General features: G+C 44.1%; 1 protein-coding gene across 5 annotated transcripts in view; it reads right to left on the minus strand.

Annotated features, from left to right (window-relative positions):
* Positions 1 to 6,568: 6,568 nt before the first annotated feature.
* Positions 6,569 to 24,138, minus strand: part of LOC139549349 (CUE domain-containing protein 1-like) — a 68,606-nt gene continuing 51,036 nt past the window's right edge. For 4 of the 5 annotated variants that reach the window (XM_071359755.1, XM_071359756.1, XM_071359758.1 and 1 more), the window contains 9 exons: positions 22,382 to 23,020; positions 21,519 to 21,646; positions 20,434 to 20,560; positions 20,015 to 20,291; positions 19,569 to 19,682; positions 12,561 to 12,650; positions 12,320 to 12,413; positions 12,019 to 12,141; positions 6,569 to 11,863 (listed from right to left, as the gene is read on the minus strand). In XM_071359755.1, coding sequence (XP_071215856.1) covers position 11,863; positions 12,019 to 12,141; positions 12,320 to 12,413; positions 12,561 to 12,650; positions 19,569 to 19,682; positions 20,015 to 20,291; positions 20,434 to 20,560; positions 21,519 to 21,646; positions 22,382 to 22,693 — 1,266 coding nt within the window. In that variant the 5' untranslated portion in view covers positions 22,694 to 23,020 and the 3' untranslated portion in view covers positions 6,569 to 11,862. The remainder of the gene's footprint in view (positions 11,864 to 12,018; positions 12,142 to 12,319; positions 12,414 to 12,560; positions 12,651 to 19,568; positions 19,683 to 20,014; positions 20,292 to 20,433; positions 20,561 to 21,518; positions 21,647 to 22,381; positions 23,021 to 24,138) is intronic. The other variant, XM_071359759.1, reaches the window with a different exon arrangement.

The raw sequence follows: 24,138 nt of genomic DNA on the forward strand, positions 1-24,138 counted from the left end.
GCCAAGGCTTTTGACTCTGTCAATCACCACATCCTCATCGGCAGACTCGACAGCCTTGGTTTCTCTAATGATTGCCTCGCCTGGTTCACCAACTACTTCTCTGATCGAGTTCAGTGTGTCAAATCGGAGGGTCTGTTGTCCGGGCCTCTGGCAGTCTCTATGGGGGTGCCACAGGGTTCAATTCTTGGACCGACTCTCTTCTCTGTATACATCAATGATGTCGCTCTTGCTGCTGGTGATTCTCTGATCCACCTCTACGCAGACGACACTATTCTGTATACTTCTGGCCCTTCTTTTGACACTGTGTTAACAACCCTCCAGGCGAGCTTCAATGCCATACAACTCTCCTTCCGTGGCCTCCAATTGCTCTTAAATACAAGTAAAACTAAATGCATGCTCTTCAACCGATCGCTGCCTGCACCTGCCCGCCTGTCCAACATCACTACTCTGGACGGCTCTGACTTAGAATATGTGGACAACTACAAATACCTAGGTGTCTGGTTAGACTGTAAACTCTCCTTCCAGACTCACATCAAACATCTCCAATCCAAAGTCAAATCTAGAATTGGCTTCCTATTCCGCAACAAAGCATCCTTTACTCATGCTGCCAAACATACCCTTGTAAAACTGACCATCCTACCAATCCTCGACTTCGGTGATGTCATTTACAAAATAGCCTCCAAAACCCTACTCAATAAATTGGATGCAGTCTATCACAGTGCCATCCGTTTTGTCACCAAAGCCCCATATACTACCCACCACTGCGACCTGTACACTCTCGTTGGCTGGCCCTCGCTTCATACTCGTCGCCAAACCCACTGGTTCCAGGTCATCTACAAGACCCTGCTAGGTAAAGTCCCCCCTTATCTCAGCTCGCTGGTCACCATAGCAGCACCTACCTGTAGCACGCGCTCCAGCAGGTATATCTCTCTAGTCACCCCCAAAACCAATTCTTCCTTTGGACGCCTCTCCTTCCAGTTCTCTGCTGCCAATGACTGGAACGAACTACAAAAATCTCTGAAACTGGAAACACTTATCTCCCTCACTAGCTTTAAGCACCAGCTGTCAGAGCAGCTCATAGATTACTGCACCTGTACATAACCCATCTACAATTTAGCCCAAACAACTACCTCTTTACCTACTGTATTTATTTATTAATTTATTTTGCTCCTTTGCACCCATTATTTCTGTCTCTACTTTGCACTTTCTTCCACTGCAAACCAACCATTCCAGTGTTTTTTAGTTTTTATTTTACTTGCTGTGTTGTATTCACTTCGCCTCCATGGCCTTTTTATATTTTTATTTATTTATACATATATTTGTTTGCCTTCACCTCCCTTATCTCACCTCACTTGCTCACATTGTATATAGACTTATTTTTTTCACTGTATTATTGACTATATGTTTGTTTTACTCCATGTGTAACTATGTGTTGTTGTATGTGTCGAACTGCTTTGCTTTATCTTGGCCAGGTCGCAATTGTAAATGAGAACGTGTTCTCAATTTGCCTACCTGGTTAAATAAAGGTTAAATAAAAAAATTAATAAAAAATCTGCATATACATGGATGAGAGAGCTTCCTACTGCCTGAGCTATGTTGTTGATGTAAATTGAGAAGAGCGTGGGGCCTAGGATTGAGCCTTGGGGTACTCCCTTGGTGACAGGCAGTGGCTGAGACAGCAGATTTATTGACTTTATACACTGCACTCTTTGAGAGGTAGTTAGCAAACCAGGCCAAAGACCCCTCAGAGACACCAATGTTCCTTAGCCGGCCCACAAGAATGGAATGGTCTATCGTATCAAAAGCTTTGGCCAAGTCAATAAAAATAGCAGCACAACATTGCTTAGAATCAAGGGAAATGGTGACATCATTCAGGACCTTTAAGGTTGCAGTGACACTTCCATAACCTGAGCGGAAACCAGATTGCATACCAGAGAGAATACTAGACATCAAGAAAGCCATTCAATAGATTATTGACACGTTTTTCCAACACTTTTGATAAACAGGGCAAAATAGAAATAGGTCTATAACAGTTAGGATCAGCTTGATCGCCCCCTTTAAATAAAGGACGATCCGTGGCTGCCTTCCAAGCAATGGGAACCTCCCCAGAAAGGAGAGACAGGTTAAAAAGGTTGGAGATATGCTTGGCGACGATAGGGGCAGCAACCTTAAAGAAGAAATGGTCTAAACCATCGGACCCAGATGTTTTTTTGGGGTCAAGTTTAAGGAGCTCCTTTAGCACCTCGGACTCAGTGACTGCCTGCAGGGAGAAACTTTGTAGTGGGGCAGGAGAAAGAGGGAGAAGCATCGGGGATAGTCGCATTAGAAGGGGTGGGAGATGAGGAAATGTTGGACGGGCAAGGAGGCATGGCTGAGTCAAATAGGAATCCTGACTTAATGAAGTGGTGATTAAAGAGCTCAGCCATGTGCTTCTTGTCAGTAACACCTTTGAAGAGGGGGATGACCGCGGAAACTTTCCAATCTTTAGGGATCTCAGACGATTTGAAAGAGAGGTTGAACAGGCTAGTAATAGGGGTTGCAACAATTGCGGCGGATCATTTTAGAAAGAGAGGGTCCAGATTGTCTAGCCCAGCTGATTTGTAGGGGTCCAGATTTTGCAGCTCTTTCAGAACATCAGCTATCTGGATTTGGGTGAAGGAGAAGCGGGGGGGGGATGTTTTTGTTCTGGTCAAGGGCAGTCAAGTCTGGAGTGAACCAAGGGCTATATTGGTTCTTAGTTCTACCTTTTTGAATGGGGCATTCCTATTGAAGATGGTGAGGAAAGCACTTTTAAAGAACAACCAGGCATCCTCTACTAACGGGATGAGGTCAATATCCTTCCAGGATACCCGAGCCAGGTCGATTAGAAAGGCCTGCTCACTGAAGTGTTTTAGGGAGGGTTTGACAGTGATGAGGTGTGGTCGATTGACCGCGGACCAATTACGGATGCAGGCAATGATCGCTGAGATCCTGGTTGAAGACAGCAGAGGTGAATTTAGAGGGCAAGTTGGTCAGGACGATATCTATGAGGGTGCCCGTGTTTACGTAATTACGGTTGTACCTGGTAGGTTCCTTGATGATTTGTGTGGTATTGAGGGCATCTAGCTTAGATTGTAGGGAGGCCGGGGTGTTAAGCATATCCCAGTTTAGGTCACCTAACAGTACGAACTCTGAAGATAGATGGGGGGCAATCAATTCACATATGGAGTCCAGGGCACAGCTGGGGGCTGAGGAGGGTCTATAACAAGCGGCAACAGTGAGAGACTTATCTCTGGAAAGGTGGGTTTTTAAAAGTAGAAGCTAAACTGTTTGGGCACAGACCTGGATAGTATGACAGAACTCTGCAGGCCATCTCTGCAGTAGATTGCAACTCCGCCCCCTTTGGCAGTTCTATCTTGACGCAAAATGTTGTAGTTGGGGATGGACATTTCTGAATTTTCCGTGGCCTTCCTAAGCCAGGATTCAGACACGGCTAGGACATCAGGGTTGGCAGAGTGTGCTAAAGCAGTGAATAAAACAAACAAACTTAGGGAGGAGGTTTCTGATGTTAACATGCATTAAACCAAGGCTTTTACAGTTACAGAAGTCAACAAATGAGAGCGCCTGGGGAATAGGTGTGGTACTGGGGGCTACAGGGCCTGGGTTAACCTCTACATCACCAGGGGAACAGAGAAGGAGTAGGATAAGGGTACGGCTAAAGGCTATAAGAACTGGTTGTCTAGTGCACTGGGAACAGAGAATAAAAGGAGCAGATTTCTGGGCATGGTAGAATAGATTCAGGGCATAATGTACAGACAAGGGTATGGTAGGATGTGTGTACAGTGGAGGTAAACCTAGGCGTTGAGTGACGATGAGAGAGATTGCATCTCTGGAGGAACCATTTAAGCCAGGTGAGGTCTCCGCATGTGTGGGGGGTGGGACAAAAGAGCTATCTAAGGCATGTTGAGCGGGACTGATGGCTCTACAGTGAATAAATAATAAAACAATAAGTACTAACCGAGACAGCAGTAGACAAGACATATTGACATTAGAGAGAGGCATAAAGCAATCACGGGTGTTGATCGGGAGAGCTTAGACAACAACGGGTAAATGACGATGAATGGGCAGAGAGGGTCAGTTAGGTACGCACAGGACCTGAGTTCGAGGCTGGGGCCGACAGATAAACAAAAAGAGGTACCGCGTTAGTGAATAGTCCAGCAGGCATCAGCTGTGTAGTCGAGTGATCGTAGGTTCCAATGAGCAGCAATAGCTAAGTCAGGGAGCCGTTCAGTAGTCCCTACTACGCTAGGCGAGCGGGAGACAACGGCGTTCAGAAAGCTAGAGGGCCGGGGCTTACGGATGGTTCTTAAGCGACATCGCAACAAAAAGCCTGATGAAACCACATCGGACGTTTACGTCGGCAGACCAGTCGCGATGGATTGGCGGGGCTCCGTGTCGACAATAAAGGGTCCAGGCCAATTGGCAAAAGAGCTATTGTAGCACAAGAAGTTAGGCCCATATACCAGCTATCTCAAGGCTAGCTCAAGGCTAACTGGTGCTTGCTTCGGGACAGAGGCATTAGCTAACAGTAGCCACTCTATTCTAGCTAGCTAGCTGCGATGATCCGGTGTAATGGTCCAGAGCTTGCAGGAGGAATCCGGTGGTGTGGTAGAGAGAAGCAGTCCGATATGCTCTGGGTTGATATTGCGCTGTGAAGACTGGCAGGTATTGTCCGATCTAAAGCTGGCTGGTGTCCGAGCTAAAGATGAAGACCGCTAGTAGTGGCTAACAAAGACTGATAGCTAGTAGCTAATTAGCTGGCTAGCTCCTGATGGAAGTTCCAGTTATAAGGAATAAAAATAGCAGATCCGTACCACATTGGGTGAGGCGGGTTGCAGGAAAGTATATTTAGTTCGTAGATAGAAAGTGAGATTAAAATATATACAAAAAAAAACTATTTACACGGGATAAGACAAAGACAAATACACGTCCGACTGCTACGACATCTTGGAATGAGATGCTACGCCATCTTGAAACATTCAGTCCCCATAAAGTAAAATATATAATTGTGATGTACTTTATTATTAAAAAATTTAAATAAACATTTTCTTCTTGGCTTTCAAAATAGCATCAGACCAAACACTACTCCCTTAGTTCCAGGTTGGATGGTGTTCTCAGGTCTCTGCTGTTTGTTTGCTAGAGCACCCTCCGTAGAGCTTGGAATGGGACACATCATGACATGACACACATTTGTGTCAATGGTCACATGTGACCTTTACCATTCATAAAACAAGAATGTCACTATACCAACGATTGTTTATACTGAATCTAAAATTCCTTTCTGAATATAACAAGGAGTGTGCAAACGGTGCACTATAGTATGATCGTGGACTACAGGAAAAGGAGGGCTGAACACCCTCCTTTTTACATCGATGGGGCTGTAGTGGAGCGGTTTGAGAGCTTCACGCTCCTTGGTGTCCACATCACCAACAAACAATCATGGTCCAAACACACCAAGACAGTCGTGAAGAGGGCACGACAACTCTATTCCCCCTCAGGAGACTGAAAAGATTTGGCATGGGTTATACAACTGCACCATTGAGAGCATCCTGACCGGTTGTATCACAGCATGGTATGGCAACTACTCGGCATTCGACTGTAAGGCGCTACAGAGGGTAGTGCGTATGGCCCAGTACGTCACTGGGGCCAAGCTTCCTGCCATCCAGGACTTCCATACTAGGCGGTGTCAGAGAAAGGCCCAAAAAATTGTCAGACTCCAGCCACCCAAGTCATAGACTGTTGTCTCTGCTACCACACAGCAAGCAGTACCGGAGTCTAGGTCCAAAAGGCTCCTTAACAGCTTCTACCCCCAAGCCGTTAGAATGCAGAACAATTGATCAAATGGCAACCTGGAGTATTTGCATTATTTATTATCTATGCATAGTCACTTTATCCCTACCTACAAAATAAGAACTTGTTCTTAACTGACTTGCCTAGTTAAATAAAAAATAAAAGGAGTGGCTTCGGGACAAGTCTCTGAAAGTCCTTGAGTGGCCCAGCCAGAGCCCGAACTTGAAACCAATCAAACATCTCTGGAGACCTGAAAACAGCTGTGCAGCAACGCTCCACATCCAATCTGACAGAGTTTAAGAGGAGCGTCATACCCAAGAAGACTCAAGGCTGTAATCGCTGCCAAAGGTGCTTCAACAAAGTACTGAGTAAAGGGTCTGAATACTTATGTAAATGTGAGATTTTTTTTATTTTTATTATATACATTTGCAACAAAAAAAAAAAGTATTTTTTTGTCATTATGGAGTATTTTTTTAACTCTAATTTTATTAAAACTGCAGTGTTGGTTAAGGGCTTGTAAGTATTTCTCGGTAAGGTCTACACCGATTGTATTCTGCGCATGTGACAAATAAAATTTGATTGAGTATCCATTCCCAAAATGTTTGGTCTTAGCTAGAAACATTTCACTTCAAATCTCGCTCACGAAAGTCCTACGTCTTTCTCTCTCTTCAAAGAGATGGCCTTATCAGGAACCTGATGTTGAGCGATAAGTCATTTTCACTGGTCAGTTGTGACAATCTTGTCTAATGGATCGATAAACAACTTTAATGAGCAGAATCAGTTAATAAATCTTTACAAATGTCACACAATCACATCAGACAGGGTACAACACAATTTGATTATTTCAATAGCTATAATAAACTTTCTTAAAGTGTAAGAAAAATCTGATCCAGAAATCAATCTTGAGTACAACAATCACGTAAAGAACCTTAAACATATGTTGTGGGTAGAAACTGGCTTCTGACCTTGGCCTTCCAAAATATGACAAACAAACAAACAAACATGTTGAATCATACAAATTCTGAAGTTCTTGAAATGTACATCAGTTTTGATAATGAGCAACGCTTTTCGTATGTTTGACCTACATTGACTGTTGGGATTAGCTACAGTCCTGTCCAGAAACAGATCTACAAAAATGCCTGGAGGTTAGAGGCTTATAGGGGTTGTTTATGGACAGGCCACACAGATCGCACCGAGTTCCATACGAAACTAAAAACCATCAGGCCTGTGGTGGTAGTTCTTCAAAGTAAATATGGCATACATTCTAATGATAGGGTTATGAGCCATAGAAGATTGCAGGCTCATGAGTGCATTGTAAACAAGCATGTTGTCTGCTATTACTGGCCTCATCTCTATTCATGTACATTCATAATGAAGCATATCACCCTTTCTGGCACACATACAGTACAATAAAATAATCTGTACTTAGAAACATCTCAACAAAAAAATAATTAACCAAGCATTTGTGGTGCTGCATGTCTATTGGTCAGAAAAGGTTAAAACGTTAAAGTTTGAAATTATTTTGAGTATGCTCTTTTCCGTACAACAACTAGGCCCATATGCAGCTTTTTGGTCTATCGCACAGACCGGTCCAGTATGCATTTGAAATCATGTCTGGCCACCAACATGATATTTGAAGCTTCTAAAGAAATAAACTACCAGCCTAAATATACCTTTTCATATTCTTAACTGTGCTTTTACCAAGTCACACAAATTGGAAATGGAAGAACAGTAAAAAGAAGAGGGGAGCTTCCCTGAGAGGATAACGTATCTACAAGTTTCTATGAGCAGTCATCAAACATCAAGCCATTTTGAAATCACGTCACAAAACCATGCAGACGAGTGTTGCCCTCGACAGTGCAATAACAAAACTGCACTCATGTTCAGATGTCAGTCAAAAGCCTGGAACTGAAGATACAAAAAACATTTTCACTTCTCTCTTTTCCGAAAAGAACAAAACTAAGCAATAGACCAATGGAGTGCAAGCACTTGGTGACTTACTGATATCATGTAATGCTGTAATAGACAGACATAAACCTGCTGACTGGTCAGTGGGTGAACTGTCACAGGCATTTGTAAACAAACGTAACCTGCATCTTATCAGTGATGCTCTCTCAGCTACTGCAGATATGAGTTAGAATTTCTAATACAGAAATAAATGAAAGCACTCCAGTATCATGGGGTGACATTTGAAACAGTCAGGTACAGTAAGAGCTATATATCTCACTACCGTTCAAAAGTTTGGTGTCACTTATAAATGTCCTTGCTTTTGAAAGAAAAGCTATTTTTTTAGTACAGCTGAAAACTGTTGTTCTGATTAAAGAAGCAATAAAACTGGCCTTCTTTAGACTAGTTGAGTATCTGGACCATCAGCATTTGTGGGTTCGATTACAGGCTCAAAATGGCCAGAAACAAAGCACTTTCTTCTGAAACTTGTAGGTCTATTCTTGTTCTGAGAAATGAAGGCTATTCCATGTGAGAAATTGCTAAGAAACTGAAAATCTTGTACAACGCTGTGTACAACTCCCTTCACAGAACAGTGCAAACTGGCTCTAACCAGAATAGAAAGAGTGGGAGGCCCCGGTGCACAACTGAGCAAGAGGACAAGTACATTAGAGTGTCTAGTTTGAGAAACAGGTGCCTCAAAAGTCCTCAACTGGCTGGCCTTCTAGGCAGAGTTGCAAAGAAAAAGCCATATCTCAGACTGGCCAATAAAAATAAAAGATTAAGATGGGCAAAAGAACACAGACACTGGACAGAGGAACTCTGCCTAAAAGGCCAGCATCCCAGAGTTGCCTCTTCACTGTTGACATTGAGACTGGTGTTTTGCGGGTACTATTTAATGAAGCTGCCAGTTGAGGACTGAAAATAAGGCATCTGTTCCTCAAACTAGACACTAATGTACTTGTCCTCTTGCTCAGTTGTGCACCAGGGCCTCCCACTCGTTCTAATCTGGTTAGGGCCAGTTTGCACTCTTCTGTGAAGGGAGTAGTACACAGCGTTGTACGAGATATTCAGATACTTGGCAATTTCTCGCATGGAATAGCCTTCATTTCTCAGAACAAGAATAGACTGACAAGTTTCAGAAGAAAATTATTTTGTTTCTGGGAATTTTGAGCCTGTAATCGAACCCACAAATACTGACGCTCCAGATACTCAACTAGTCTAAAGAAGGCCAGTTTTATTGCTTCTTTAATCAGAACAACAGTTTTCAGCTGTGCTAACATAATTGGAAAAAGGGTTTTCTAATGATCAATTAGCCTTTGAAAATTATAAACTTGAATTAGCTAACACAATGTGCCATTGGAACACAGGAGTGACAGTTGCTGATAATGGGCCTCTGTACACCTATGTAGAGTTTTCCATAAAAATCTGCCGTTTCCAGCTACAATAGTCATTTACAACATTAACAATGTCTACACTGTATTTCTGATCAATTTGATGTTATTTTAAAATGGACAAAAAATGTGCTATTCTTTCAAAAACAAGGACATTTCTAAGTCACTCCAAACTTTTGAACGGTAGTATATATTACAAAAACCCATTTCATATACCTATATGGATATGAATGTGAATCACAGGAGGTTGGTGGCACCTTAATTGGGGAGGACGGGCTTGTGGTAATGGCTGGAGCGCAACCAGTTTAATGGTATCCAACACATGGTTTCTATGTGTTTGATGCCTTTCCAATCGCTCCATTCCAGCCATTATTATGAGCCGTCCTCCCCTCAGCATCCTCCACTGATGTGAATAGCATGACAGTAACAATGAAGTCTGGATAGTCTGATGGCAGTTTGAGTAAGCTGGATAATGGCGCCCCCTATCTGCCGCTCAATAACAGTATAAAGGAGTGGGTGACATTATGGCAAATCTTTTTCATTATGGCAAGGGCAAAAACACATTTTATTGGCAAACATGTTTAGAGAGTTTGTGAAGACCTATATGAGAAAAATGCTGAGAGCAAAAGTAACAAACAAGAAAATGACAACAGACAGAAATTGTCAAAGGGGCATAATTCCAAACCCAATCCATAACATCAAGACTTCAAAAAGAACACTGAAAGGGTCGATTTCAGCCTCCCTTCACACAATCAATACTTGTACATACAAAACTTTCTCCGTATATTCAACAAACATACCTTTCTCCTTATATACAACACATGACCTATCACCAATGAAGTCTTCTGTCAACATCCTGACAGAGAAGGGGTTAAAACATGTCTCATTCCTAAATCAAGGAAAAACTGTAAATGGGTGATTTGATTTGAATCATCTTAAATTTCAATAGTAAAAACATACGTTTCAATCATGGAGCCATCTAGATTGAGAGGTAGCAAATCAAACATTTACATGTAAATCCATTTAAGAAGGTAGAGTGAATGAATTGGTGTTCCAATTCCCCACCCTTCTCCCTAAAGTGTGCACTTGGCTTGCTCACTTTTATGCATCAATTTTAAAACAGAATTTTTAGAAGCATGGTGGAGAGAGTTTCCTACACCAGTCTGTCCCTTCCTTTTTAACGATCGTGAGCAAAGAGCACCCTTCGGCGAGAAGGCTTCAGAATAAGACAGTAATCATTTCCAATAGTTGGGAAAGTGACGGATCAATGTGAAACCTTGCGAATCAGATAGTGGCTCAAAGGGTTGACTTTAAATCTAGCTCGACTGTCTGTTGAAACTCATATCACAGCGCTGGGTCATCATCAGCCTTCTCCTCTTTTCTACCGATATACCCAACAGCATCTAATCAAGATCAATGCCAGTCCTCACCTCACAGAGGCATCATCCATATCACGTTCTGCTTTGCTCTCTCCATACCCAACACTTCCCATTACACCACATAACAAAACACATGTTTATCAACAATGTGCACAGATCACTGGCATATTTGTTTATCAAATATTTCTACTAGTTATATTATTGTGTACTCATTAATAACACGAATTCAGCAATATGCACCCCTCCTTACTCTCAACGAGATAGGGTTAGTATATAAATGCTGTATTGAAAAAGACATGAGAATAGTGAGATATGGCAGTCAGTTAGCTTGAGGGATATTTCAGTTCGCATGAAATCTTAAGAAGTTTGTCAGAGTTCCTGAAATGGGATTAAAGGTTACACTTGGCATTTAGTTACACATTGACATAACAATATGGGATGAAATATGACCCGCTTGGAACAAGTGACCCTTTTGGCAGGTTTGAATGCCTCTTTGATATAGGAGGGTGCAACAGAAGGGTTTGTTGACATTTGAGCAGGGCAACTTAACAACCCCTTGACTGACACACACAGGTCTCTGATGATATCATCTCCTGTCAAATTGCTCCGAGGCAAATCCAGATTTACAAGGGGGAGTCAACTGTAATATTAGAGTCTCTGTTTACAAGTTGTTTCTGTGTCCTGAACTTTCAGGAAACATGGGATTGAACTTGGATTGAGCTGTGATTCTAGTTGAGGTGTTGTTTAAAAACTTGCCACATCATCACTGGTTACTGTCTGTTTAAAACTGTGACCAAATGGGCATAGCAACACATGGGTACTGGGAGTGAACATGGTTTATTATGGGACATTTCAGAGGTGCTTGTGCACACTTTGGCTCTAGAGTGACCTACCCCAGCCATATCAAAGATATTAGACTGGTAACACTAGATGAGTCCATATGTTAAGATCATCACCAGCAAGGCTGACAAGCATTCTGCAATGGGGATTAAAGGGAGCTGATACAACGACAAAAAAGAACTGTCAAAAGACTAATGCATCTGCCCTTTACATATGAAGTCATATATTAATGAAGAGTTATAATACAGAGATTATAATGGTAATCCAATGCGGTTATGAACAGTCAGAGTTAAGGATAGGTGGTAGCAGTCTGCTTCCTCTCCTCCTGAGCGAGGGGGGTGGTCCCAGGTCACTTCTGGGCCTGGGATTGGCTGGTCTGTGTTAGAGGAGGGAGGAGCCAAAGTATTGCGCGGCCACCAGCCATGGGTCATTCTGCTGTCACCATGGAAACCCTGATGTGGTGCAGCCTTGGAGAATCTGAAATGGAGGTGACATGTTTGTCAGATTACAGCCAAAAGGCCTATCTATAAACAAAGGATGTAAGTCAACAATAATGTTTGATTAAAGCGGTTATAGTAGTTACACAGAGTAAAGTGATACAATTTCCAACAGGGAAGGAGACAGGTTTTCACCATGACAAAGGCTCCTTGTGTGGCACATCGTCTTCCTGAGTGTCTGATCTTCTGGGCTGACCCTCTTCTGGGCTTCCCTCCACATCTTCCAGGAGGTTGGCTGTGGAGTTGGCTGTGCCCAGTCTTAGAGGGGATATGGTCAAGGGAAACACCTAAAGGCCTGGATATTGATACATATGCATCTGTATTATACAGTATGTGGTACTTGAACATTGAGTTCTATAAAAAGCCATCACTGCAAAAACAGAACCCATCCAATGTTTCTGATTGGAAATTAGTATTGACTGGCAATGAAGGATACGACTGGTGCTTCAGGAGCGTTCTTCTTTTTAACTTTCTTCTCTTTGTCTTGTCAGAGAATGATCTGGCGATTTCAAACAGCTTCTTTCTTGTTGCTAGGTGGGAGAGAAGACAACCGTATCGGGGGGGTTTGCATAAGTATGCTGTTCTAGTGATTGAGTTCGTTAACTGGCCATTGCCAGAGAGAGACAGGGGATGGTAATAATGTGTATTGAGTGGCCTGCTGGTAGAGAATGCCTTACATTTGCCCATGTGTTTGAGTTTGTCTCTGAACATGGCGTCATCTGACACAGCAGTACAGGCCTCCATCGACCTCGAAGCACAGTGCTCTCCTGGAAACAAAGAAATTAGTTGTAAAAGACAAACATATGCATATTATGCACACACACACAGACACACACACACACAAAATCACACACACACACAGAAGATCACACACGAAAACACGAACGCAGTAACACACATTCACATACAGTATAATAATGAACCTGAGTAGTGAACAAACAATCTACTTCAACCATTTTTGTAAAGTCTTAATTGGTGACTACAGCCGTCGTTAAAGTTTCTCTGGGCACTTTAAGACTTTGTTCTTAAAAAATTACTATAGAACAAAGATAAATGATTATGTGTATGTACAGTACCAGTCAAAAGTTTAGACACACAAACTCTGTAGTAACCATACCTGACTGCCCTTGACCAGCACAAAAACAACCTGTGGCGTACTGCATTAGCATCAAATAGCCCCCGTGATATGCAACTTTTCAGGGAAGTTAGGAACCAGTATACACAAGCAGTTAGGAAAGCAAAGGCTAGCTTTTTCAAGCAGAAAATTGCATCCTGTAGCACAAACTCCAAAAAGTTCTGGCACACTGTCAAGTCCATGGAGAATAAGAGCACCTCCTCCCAGCTGCCCACTGCTCTGAGGCTAGGAAACACCATCACCATGTGATAAATCCACGATAATCGAGAATTTCAATAAGCATTTTTCTACGGCTGGCCATGCTTTCCACCTGGCTACCCCTACCCCGGTCAACAGCTCTGCACCCCCCACAACAACTTGCCCAAGCCCCCCCGCTTCTCCTTCACCCAAATCCAGATAGCTGATGTTCTAAAAGAGCTGCAAAATCTGGACCCCTACAAATCAGCTGGGCTAGACAATCTGGACCCTCTCTTTCTAAAATGATCCGCCGCAATTATTGCAACACCTATTACTAGCCTATTCAACCTCTTTTTCGTATCGTCTGAGATTCCCAAAGATTGGAAAGCTGCCGCGGTCATCCCCCTCTTCAAAGGGGGAGACTCTCTAGACCCAAACTGTTACAGACCTATATCTATCCTACCCTTCCTTTTTAAAGTCTTCGAAAGCCAAGTTAACAAACAGATCACAGACCATTTAGAATCCCACCGCACCTTCTCCGCTATGCAATCTGGTTTCAGAGCTGGTCATGGGTGCACCTCAGCCACGCTCAAGGTCCTAAACGACATCATAACCGCCATTAATAAAAGACAATACTGTGCAGCCGTCTTCATCGACCTGGCCAAGGCTTTCGACTCTGTCAAACACTGCATTCTTATCGGCAGACTCAACAGCGTTGGTTTCTCAAATGACTGCCTCGCCTGGTTCACCAACTACTTCTCAGACAGAGTTCAGTGTGTCAAGTCGGAGGGCCTGTTGTCAGGACCTCTGGCAGTCTCTATGGGGGTAACACAGGATTCAATTCTCGGGCCGACTCTTTTCTCTGTATACATCAATGATGTCGCTCTTGCTGCTAGTGATTCTCTGATCCACCTCTAGGCAGACGACACCATTCTCTATACTTCTGCCATTCTCTATACTTCTGGCCCTTCTTTGGACACTGTGTTAACAAACCTCCAGACGAGCTTCAATGCCATACAACACTCCTTCCATGGCCTCCAACTGCTCTTAAATGCAAGCAAAACGAAATACATGCTCTTCAACCAATCGCTGCCCGCACCTGCCCGGCCGTCTAGCATCACTACTCTGGACGGTTCTGACTTAGAATATGTGGACAACTACAAATACCTAGGTGTCTGGTTAGACTGTAAACTCTCCTTCCAGACTCACATTAAGCATCTCCAATCCAAAACTAAATCTAGAATCGGCTTCCTTTTTCGCAACAAAGCATCCTTCACTCATGCTGCTAAACAGGCCCTCGTAATGCTGACTATCCTACCGATCCTCGACTTTGGCGATGTCATTTACAAAATAGCCTCCAACACTCTACTCAGCAAATTGGCAAATTGGAAGTAGTTTATCACAGTGCCATCCGTTTTGTCACCAAAGCCCCATATACTACCCACCACTGCGACATGTATGCTCTCGTTGGCTGACCCTCGCTTCATATTTGTCGCCAAACAAACTGGCTCCAGGTCATCTATAAGTCTTTGCTAGGTAAAGCCCCGCCTTATCTCAGCTCACTGGTCACCATAGCAGCACCCACCCGTAGCATGCGCTCCAGCAGGTATATTTCACTGGTCACCACCAAAGCCATCTCCTAATTGGCCGCCTTTCCTTCCAGTTCTCTGCTGCCAATGACTGGAACAAATTGCACAGTACGGACATTGCAACTTATTGCCCTGGCCACATCTGCAGTCCTCATGCCTCCTTGCAGCATGCCTAAGGCATCTTCACGCAGATGAGCTTTCTTTTGGTGTTTTTCTTTTGGTGTTTTTCAGAGTCAGTAGAAAGGCCTCTTTAGTGTCCTAAGTTATCATAACTGTGACCTTAATTGCCTACCGTCTGTAAGCTGTTAGTGTCTTAACGACCATTCCACAAGTGCATGTTCATGAATTTTTACGGTTCATTGAACAAGCATGTAAAACAGTGTTTAAACCCTTTACAATGAAGATCTGTGAAGTTATTTGGATTTTTACGAATTATCTTTGAAAGACAGGGTCCTGAAAAAGGGGCGTTTCTTTTTTTGCTAAGTTTATATATATATATATACACTGCTCAAAAAAATAAAGGGAACACTTAAACAACACAATGTAACTCCAAGTCAATCACACTTCTGTGAAATCAAACTGTCCACTTAGGAAGCAACACTGATTGACAATACATTTCACATGCTGTTGTGCAAATGGAATAGTCAAAAGGTGGAAATTATAGGCAATTAGCAAGACACCCCCAATAAAGGAGTGGTTCTGCAGGTGGTGACCACAGACCACTTCTCAGTTCCTATGCTTCCTGGCTGATGTTTTGGTCACTTTTGAATGCTGGCGGTGCTTTCACTCTAGTGGTAGCATGAGACGGAGTCTACAACCCACACAAGTGGCTCAGGTAGTGCAGCTCATCCAGGATGGCACATCAATGCGAGCTGTGGCAAGAAGGTTTGCTGTGTCTGTCAGCGTAGTGTCCAGAGCATGGAGGCGCTACCAGGAGACAGGCCAGTACATCAGGAGACGTGGAGGAGGCCGTAGGAGGGCAACAACCCAGCAGCAGGACCGCTACCTCCGCCTTTGTGCAAGGAGGAGCACTGCCAGAGCCCTGCAAAATGACCTCCAGCAGGCCACAAATGTGCATGTGTCTGCTCAAACGGTCAGAAACAGACTCCATGAGGGTGGTATGAGGGCCCGACGTCCACAGGTGGGGGTTGTGCTTACAGCCCAACACCGTGCAGGACGTTTGGCATTTGCCAGAGAACACCAAGATTGGCAAATTCGCCACTGGCGCCCTGTGCTCTTCACAGATGAAAGCAGGTTCACACTGAGCACATGAGCACATGTGACAGACGTGACAGAGTCTGGAGACGCCGTGGAGAACGTTCTGCTGCCTGCAACATCCTCCAGCATGACCGGTTTGGCGGTGGGTCAGTCATGGTGTGGGGTGGCATTTCTTTGTGGGGCCGCACAGCCCTCCATGTGCTCGCCAGAGGTAGCCTGACTGCCATTAGGTACCGATATGAGATCCTCAGACCCCTTGTGAGACCATATGCTGACACATGCACATTTGTGGCCTGCTGGAGGTCATTTTGCAGGGCTCTGGCAGTGCTCCACCTTGCACTGGAGGTCTGTGGTCACCACCTGCAGAACCACTCCTTTATTGGGGGTGTCTTGCTAATTGCCTATAATTTCCACCTTTTGTCTATTCCATTTGCACAACAGCATGTGAAATGTATTGTCAATCAGTGTTGCTTCCTAAGTGGACAGTTTGATTTCACAGAAGTGTGATTGACTTGGAGTTACATTGTGTTGTTTAAGTGTTCCCTTTATTTTTTTGAGCAGTGTATATATATTACATTGATGGAAGCTACAACCATGCCATCTGCAATATTAAAGATGATCTACGCCCCCAAAAAACAATTTAAAAAATGAATTAATGAGATAAATTATATAAAGAACGATAGTAAAAAGCTCTGGAGGACCTTAAATGAAATTCTAGGCTAAAAAAGCAAACTCAGCCTCATCCTTCACTGAGGCAGATGGCTTGTTCATAACAAAACCCTTCGATATTGCCAACCACTTTCACAACTTTTTTGTTGACAATATTTGCAAACTTAGGCATGACTTGGGCTGTTACGGTGACCGTATTACCACCACACCGGCGGTCACGAGTCATGGCGGCAGTCAAATTCCACATGACCGCTTAATCATAGTAATTAGGCTTCTCCAAGCTCTGATGCTGCTGGTCATTAGTAGCCTACCAAACTTGCATAGTGCCCAGTACTCAGCACTCTATTGTCCCTCTAATCACTCTGACATCAATGGAAATGTAATAGAAAATCTAATCAAACACTTAATGAAAGCCCACGAGTTCACACAACATTTCTATAGGCTATGCAGAAAACAGAGTTTTGATGGCCTCTATTTAAAAGAGAAGGATCCCATCAGCTTTCTATAGGCTAGGCCTATATACAGTGCATTCGGACAGTATTCAGACCCCTTGACTGTTTCCACATTTTGTTACGTTAAAGTGTTATTCTGAAATGGATAACATATTCTATTCCCCCCTCAATCTACACACAATAACACATAATGACAAAGCAAAAACAGGTTTTTAGAAATCTTTGCAAATTTATTACAAATAAAAAATGAAAATATAGCATTTGCATAAGTATTCAGACCCTTTTCTTGGTAAATTGTTCAATTACCTTTGGCAGCGACTACAGCATTGTTGGGTATGACAGCACAAGCTGGCACACCTGTATTTGGGGAGTTTCTCCCATTCTTCTCTGCAGATCCTCTCAAGCTCTGTCAGGTTGGACGGGGAGCGTCGCTGCACAGCTATTTTCAGGTCTCTCCAGGGGGGTTCGATCGGGTTGAAGTCCAGGCTCTGGCTGGGCCACTCAAGGACATTCAAAGACTTGTCCTGAAGTCACTCCTGCATTATCTTGGCTGTGTGCTTAGGGTCATTGTCCTGTTGGAAGGTGAACCTTCGCCCCAGTCTGAGGTCCTGAGCGCACTGGATCAGGGTTTCATCAAGGATCTCTCTGTACTTTGCTCCGTTCATCTTTCCCTCGATCCTGACTAGTCTCCCAGTACCTGCCTCTGAAAAATAATCTTGTTTCTCATGGTCAAAGAGTCTTCTAGGTGCCTTTTGGCAAACTCCAAGCGGGCTGTCATGTGCCTTTTACTGAGGAGTGGCTTCCGTCTAGCCACTCTACCATAAAGGCATGATTGGTGGAGTGCTGCAGAGATGGTTGTCCTTCTGGAAGGTTCTCCCATCTCCACAAGGACCTCTAGAGCTCTGTCAGAGTGATCATCGGGTTCTTGGTCACCTGCCTGACCAAGGCTCCCCCGATTACTCAGGACCTTCAATGCTGCAGACCTTGTTTGGTACTCTTCCCCAGATCTGTGCCAAAACACAATCCTGTCTTGGAGCTCTACGGACAATTCCTTCGACCTCATGGCTTGGATTTTGCTCTGACATGCACTGTCAACTGTGGGACCTTATATAGACAGGTCATGTCCAATCAATTGAATTTACCACAGGTGGACTCCAATCAAGTTGTATAAACATCAAGGATGATCAACGGAAACAGGATGCACCTGAGCTCAATTTCGAGTCTCATAGCAAAGGGTCTGAATACTTATATAAATAAGGGATCTGTTTTTTATTACTAATACATTTGGAAACATTTCTAAAAAACTGTTTTCGCTTCGTCATTATCGGGTATTGTGTGTAGATTGTTGAGGATTATTATATTTTTTTATCCATTTTAGAATAAGTCTAATGTAACAAAATTTGGAAAAAGTCAAGAGGTCTGAATACTTTCCCGAAGGCACTGTATATGCTCAATGGCTGCTAAAATGGGAAGCGGTCTGTCCATGATAAGACGCTGCTCTGTTTTCATCTAAATCAATGTACACGGAGGGCAAATGTACACGGAGGGCAAATGTCAGTGGTATGCATGTCAATCTCTACTGGCTCAAAGTTGACTGCATCACTATTGGTCTTTGTGCGAGGTGTTAATGGGTTAAAGGTAACAAACTATCTGTTCAAACAGTTGGACACGCATCGGTACAACACAAGACATGCAACCAGAGGTCTCTTCACAGTCCCCAGGTCCAGAACAGAGGCTGGGAAACACACAGTATTAAATAGAGCCATGATTACATGGAACTCTGGGCCACCCCAGGTAACTCAAGCTAGCAATAAAAACAGATTAAAAAAATACAACTGATAAAAGAAAAACTTGCAGCACGACAGGGACTTTAAAGAGACTTAAATTGTTTTAAATATATATTTTGTATTGTATTATCAAAGCAAAATCAAATCAAATGTTATTTGTCACTTGCGCCCAATATAAGCAGGTTACCGTGAAATTCTTACTTACAAGCCCTTAACCAACAATGCAGTTTTTGAAAAAATAAATACAATTATTGATGTATTTTATTTGTTGAGTTTTGTTTCCTGGCAGCGGATATTTGGGGATCCTAATAAAATACTAAATGAATCACTCCAGAGAAAGCCATTTATCGTGTCAACAACTACTTGGAGAAGCATTCACCATACCCAGTGGTAGCGAGTGATAAATATAGGTGGCTAGATATTGGACGTGATAAAGGGACGTTATCAAAATAAACCCCAAGTCATTGATATGAGTAGGCCTATTGGGTGTTTGAATAAGAAAGCACACACACACACACACACACACACACACACACACACACACACACACACACACACACACACACACACACACACACACACACACACACACACACACACACACACACACACACACACACACACACCTTTACTGGTGAAGCTTATGAATGACATCTACCTGCTGTGGAATTCTCCATGTAAGAGGATGAATGACATCTACCTGCTGTGGAATTCTCCATGTAAGAGGATGAATGATTGGACATGGATTTCTTTGATTCGTACTTCAAGCGATCTAAAACAGAGAGAGCTGGATGTTATGACGCAATATGGGGACACATAGCAGCATCTAATCTATTATTAAGAAACCTTTATGAAAGTGGGACATGCTTCCCAAATTTAAACTTTTGTAGGATGAAGCATCATGAGATACACAAGGGACTTTGCAACTAGCATAGCATGAAAGAGAGAGTATTTTCAACAGTAGCTGACTCGCTCCGTAGAAAGCATAAACTTGACTACTGCACTAGTCTACTGCACTAGCCTACTGTGTCCTGAACATGTATTCTGTGTGTTAAAGTATATCATGCAGGTGACCATGTATGCGTATCTGTGCATGACACACACCTCTCTCCAGGGCGACGAGGAACTCGCGGTTGCGCTGCAGCTCCCTCATGAACTCCTCGTTCTGGAGGAACAGAGCGATGCGTTCATCATCCAGGTACTGCTTCAGTTTACGCTCCTGCTCCGTGCCGACCCCTGCCATGCCCCCGGGACCACCTGGCCCTCCAGGTGCCCCTAGGGCTCCATCAGTCCCTGGCTTGGAGACACCTCCCTGGGTTGTCTGCTGGGCGATGGAGGACAGAGAGGAGGAAGAAGGCTGGGACAGACTGCTCTGTGAGCCCTAGAGGAGGAGAGATGGAGAAAGAGAGTTTGAATTTAGTTGCTATTGATTTCTGTAAGCAGGATGTCGCCCTGCTGTTAATGATAACGTCATACTGCTAATGCAGTTTTTGTGTGTGGTTTTCTTCACATCCACTGTGTACCTGTATACTATCTAGTTGCTGTGGCAGGATCCGCAGGAAATCATCTGGCAGGTTGCCAAGCAACGGTGGATTCCAGTTCCTGTAGCTGCGGACCTGCCGGTGACCTGGAGGGAGCTGGGCCTCAAACCTAGGTCAGACAAGGGTCAAAAGGTTAAGGTCAGACTAGAGAGAGATTCATATGCCATGTCACACTAGAAGTAAACTAAATGCACACATCATACATTGTGTACTGATGCTGTGAAAAGTAAGCAATGCATGAAAACACAAATAATAATTAATGTCTGTTTGTCTTCACAATAAAATCCCCTTTGAGCAGCAGTCACCACATTTAACACACCACTTTGTACAGTCCAAAAAGTCAATTACTGTGAATCTCTCAGCTGGTGGTGTGAAGCAGAGCAAATGTGGACATGGTCTTGAATCATAAATCATGGACAATGGGGCTTGAAGCAAATTCAATTACATGGATTTTTGTTATTAACTGGTCCAGTGATACACAAGCACCAATCATACATACACACACCCTTGAGACAGCATGGCACAGTTCTTAAAATGGCCACCAGGTGGTACCTTGACTAACTATAACAGCATGTGGTCGGCTGTGATATCCACAGGCCCAAACATATAAATTCCAGGGCCCCATAGGACCACTTCCTCTGTTCCTCTGGGCTTTATAGAGTACAGGCTAGGAGATTGAATTGCAAACAAAAGGTCCTGTGGGGATTTTTAGAACATGCATCCCTCCTTCCTCCCGTTCATAAAGTAATCAGTGTTCACGTTCCAGATGCACATATTCTATACAGAATTAAAGAATTACCATAGACAGACGACTGATAGGTTAAACTCTTCTCTGGTCATTTTGTAGATCTGTTGAACTGTATAGTATAGTAAAGAGAAGGCTGGTGGGAGCATATATAGGAGGAAGGGCTCATTGTAATGGCTGGAATGGAATAAATGGAATGGTACCAAACATGTCAAACACATGGAAACAACGTGTTCGACTCCATTCTTTCCATTCCAGCCATTACAATGAGTCTGTTCACCTATAGCTCTTCCCAGCCTCCTGGGATAGTATGACAATTTACCTGGGTGGAGGAGTGGGCGGGGCCTCGGGGTACTTCCTGTCGTAGATGTGCATGTCATAAGTGGGCGGTGAGTAGACGGGGGGAGGTTCCTCGTCGGAACTGTCAGGTTCTAATGTCCTCTCCAGAATCTAGCCCAGGGAATGGAGGAGACCAAGAGAGAGTATGTCCCAATAACGTTAATACACATTTACCCATTCAAATCAGTCATGTCAGTAAGATAAATCATTTAAGTTTTAAGAGAGAAGCTGGTTGGGGGGTTAGTGTCTGGTAAGGTAACTGGAGCACACAAAACAGCACTACTTTACTATTTATATTGTAGTGAGATGACATGGGTTGCAGTTCCTTCTTTTTTATGTGTGGTACTGATACACAATGTATTATTTATTATTGACTAAAACCTAGACTACAACAAGAACAGGAGGGGAGAGAGAGAGGCATTCTGTCTAGCCCCGCGACCTTGCCAATGTTAACCTGTTTAAAGGTCACAATTGGCCCAGCGTCGTCTGGCCAAACCTTCCCCTAACTATGGGACTCCCGATCACGGCTGGCAGTCCCATGCGTCTGCAGTGACGCCTCTAGCACTGCCTCAGACCGCTGCGCCAGTCGGGAAGCCCGTGTGAGTAAGATCTTTAAACAGGTTAACATTCGCAAGGTCGCGGGGCCAGACAGAATACCAGGAAGCGTACTCGGAGCATGCACTGACCAGCTGGCAAGGGTCTTCACTACGGCATCTCAAGATGGACAAACAGTACTATTGACGCTTTTTTCTACTTTAAGCAAATATATTTTAAGGGCTTACGCGAGCACACTTGTTCGGTTCGCCTAGCAAAACATGTGGAAGCCTTGACCCTGCACTGACTGACCTCTGGTGGGATGCTATCATCGGAGTCAGAGCTGTCATCTGATCCCTCTCCGTCGATGCTCATCTGGAGGAGCTGGTCAATGGTGGCGTCCACCGCCCCGTTGTTGGAGCGCAGGACGCACTCGATGACCTCGTAATCCATGGTGGGGAACATGATCTTAAAGTCCTCCATGGCCTGGTTGAACTCCAGGCGCCGCACCTGTCGGTTAGGCCGGCTATTGTTGAGCTCTCCTGGGGTAGAACCACCACCACCTCCCCCTCCTCCTCCACCGGAGCCTCCATTACTGTTGCTTCGCCTGAACAGGCTGGTCATCCTGCTGCCTTGACTGGTGCTATCACCTTGGGGTCAGGAGGGCACCTTGACACTCACACCTCTACCTTTCTTTCTCTCCCTCTATCAATCTGCTCCCGTCTGATTGTGTTTCTCCTGACTCACAGTCTCTTCATACCACCACATGGATGGCAGTCCTCAGAATGGAGCAGGAGAGTCCAGTGCTCTTTCTCCTCCTCAGCTTGTTATTCAGCTGCATCCAACACGGCTGGCTGTAGCGAAGAGGGTCCTTAGTTGGTGTCCACTCCTCCGTCCCGTCACAAGTGTCTGGTACGGGGACCGGAATCTCTGGTCCAAAACAGTCAATGCCTGAGAGGGAGATAAAGAGGGAGGTTAGCAAAAGCTAACATACCTGTAATACGCACATTTGATTTTTCCTTTAACAAGCACCTAGGCTCCACACAGAAGCAAACACCTAGGCTCTACTGAGAATAAATCACCTAGGCTCCACTCACAAGAAAGCAGCTAGGCTCATTTCAAATACTAGCTAAAAGGCTGCAGCCACAGAGCCATTGAAATACAATTGGGAAAACTGACATGGTTCGACAAGATTTTACATGGCCTTGTCCGAGATGGTGTCTCAGTGTCCCCACAGTGTCCCCACCCCGCCTTTCTGCTCAACCTTGCCAGGCTAGGCCCCTGTGTTACCATAGCAACACAAATAACGTCTGTAGATTAAACAGTTGGCATTTGAATGAAAAGGTGAAACTTTACATTCCAGCACTGTAGGGAAATTCCTTATTTTGAATCACATTATAGGCCTATATTCCAACTCACCAACAAGACTACAAGGCCAAGATGTACAGTTGCAGAGTGCATCTCTTTCCAGTTTCTTGTAAAACAAAGCCTGTTTCTTTCTCTCAGAGCCAAGTAAGTGCCATAGAGGGACTAACGTCCTGCCAACTACGCCTGAAGGAGGAACCCAAATATTGCCCTACACACATCCAGTCCAGAGAAAGTAGGATGGATGGCCAAGCTGCTGCTAACAGATGCCATTAATCCATGTGCCAAGCAGTGGGGAGGACGAGCACCACACACACACACACACACACACACACACACACAACATCTATACAACAAGCACAAACTTCAGGCCATGGCAAATTAGTCTAATGGGAGTATGAGACCGACTAGACCACTGAGTGACTGACTGAGATGCTAATCGAACGGCTGGGTAAGGACAGGGAGGGAGTGACAGCTGCAGTAGAAAATCAACCAGAACCAGCCAGCCACCACAAACCAGGGCAAACACTCGAGAGAGGAAAATAAAAACAGGCAGCAAGAGCAAAGCAAGGTGCCGTCAGTCAATGCGGATGATTACGCACACAAAGATCTGTGATGCATTTAGCACAGGCTTAGTGGTCCCTTTTTCCCTCTCGGACACAATTGAAGGACCTTGCGAGAATTAAGCCTGGTAGAAACAAAGG

The sequence above is a fragment of the Salvelinus alpinus genome, chromosome 22 (assembly GCF_045679555.1).
Source record: "Salvelinus alpinus chromosome 22, SLU_Salpinus.1, whole genome shotgun sequence".
Classification (NCBI taxonomy): Eukaryota; Metazoa; Chordata; class Actinopteri; order Salmoniformes; family Salmonidae; genus Salvelinus; species Salvelinus alpinus.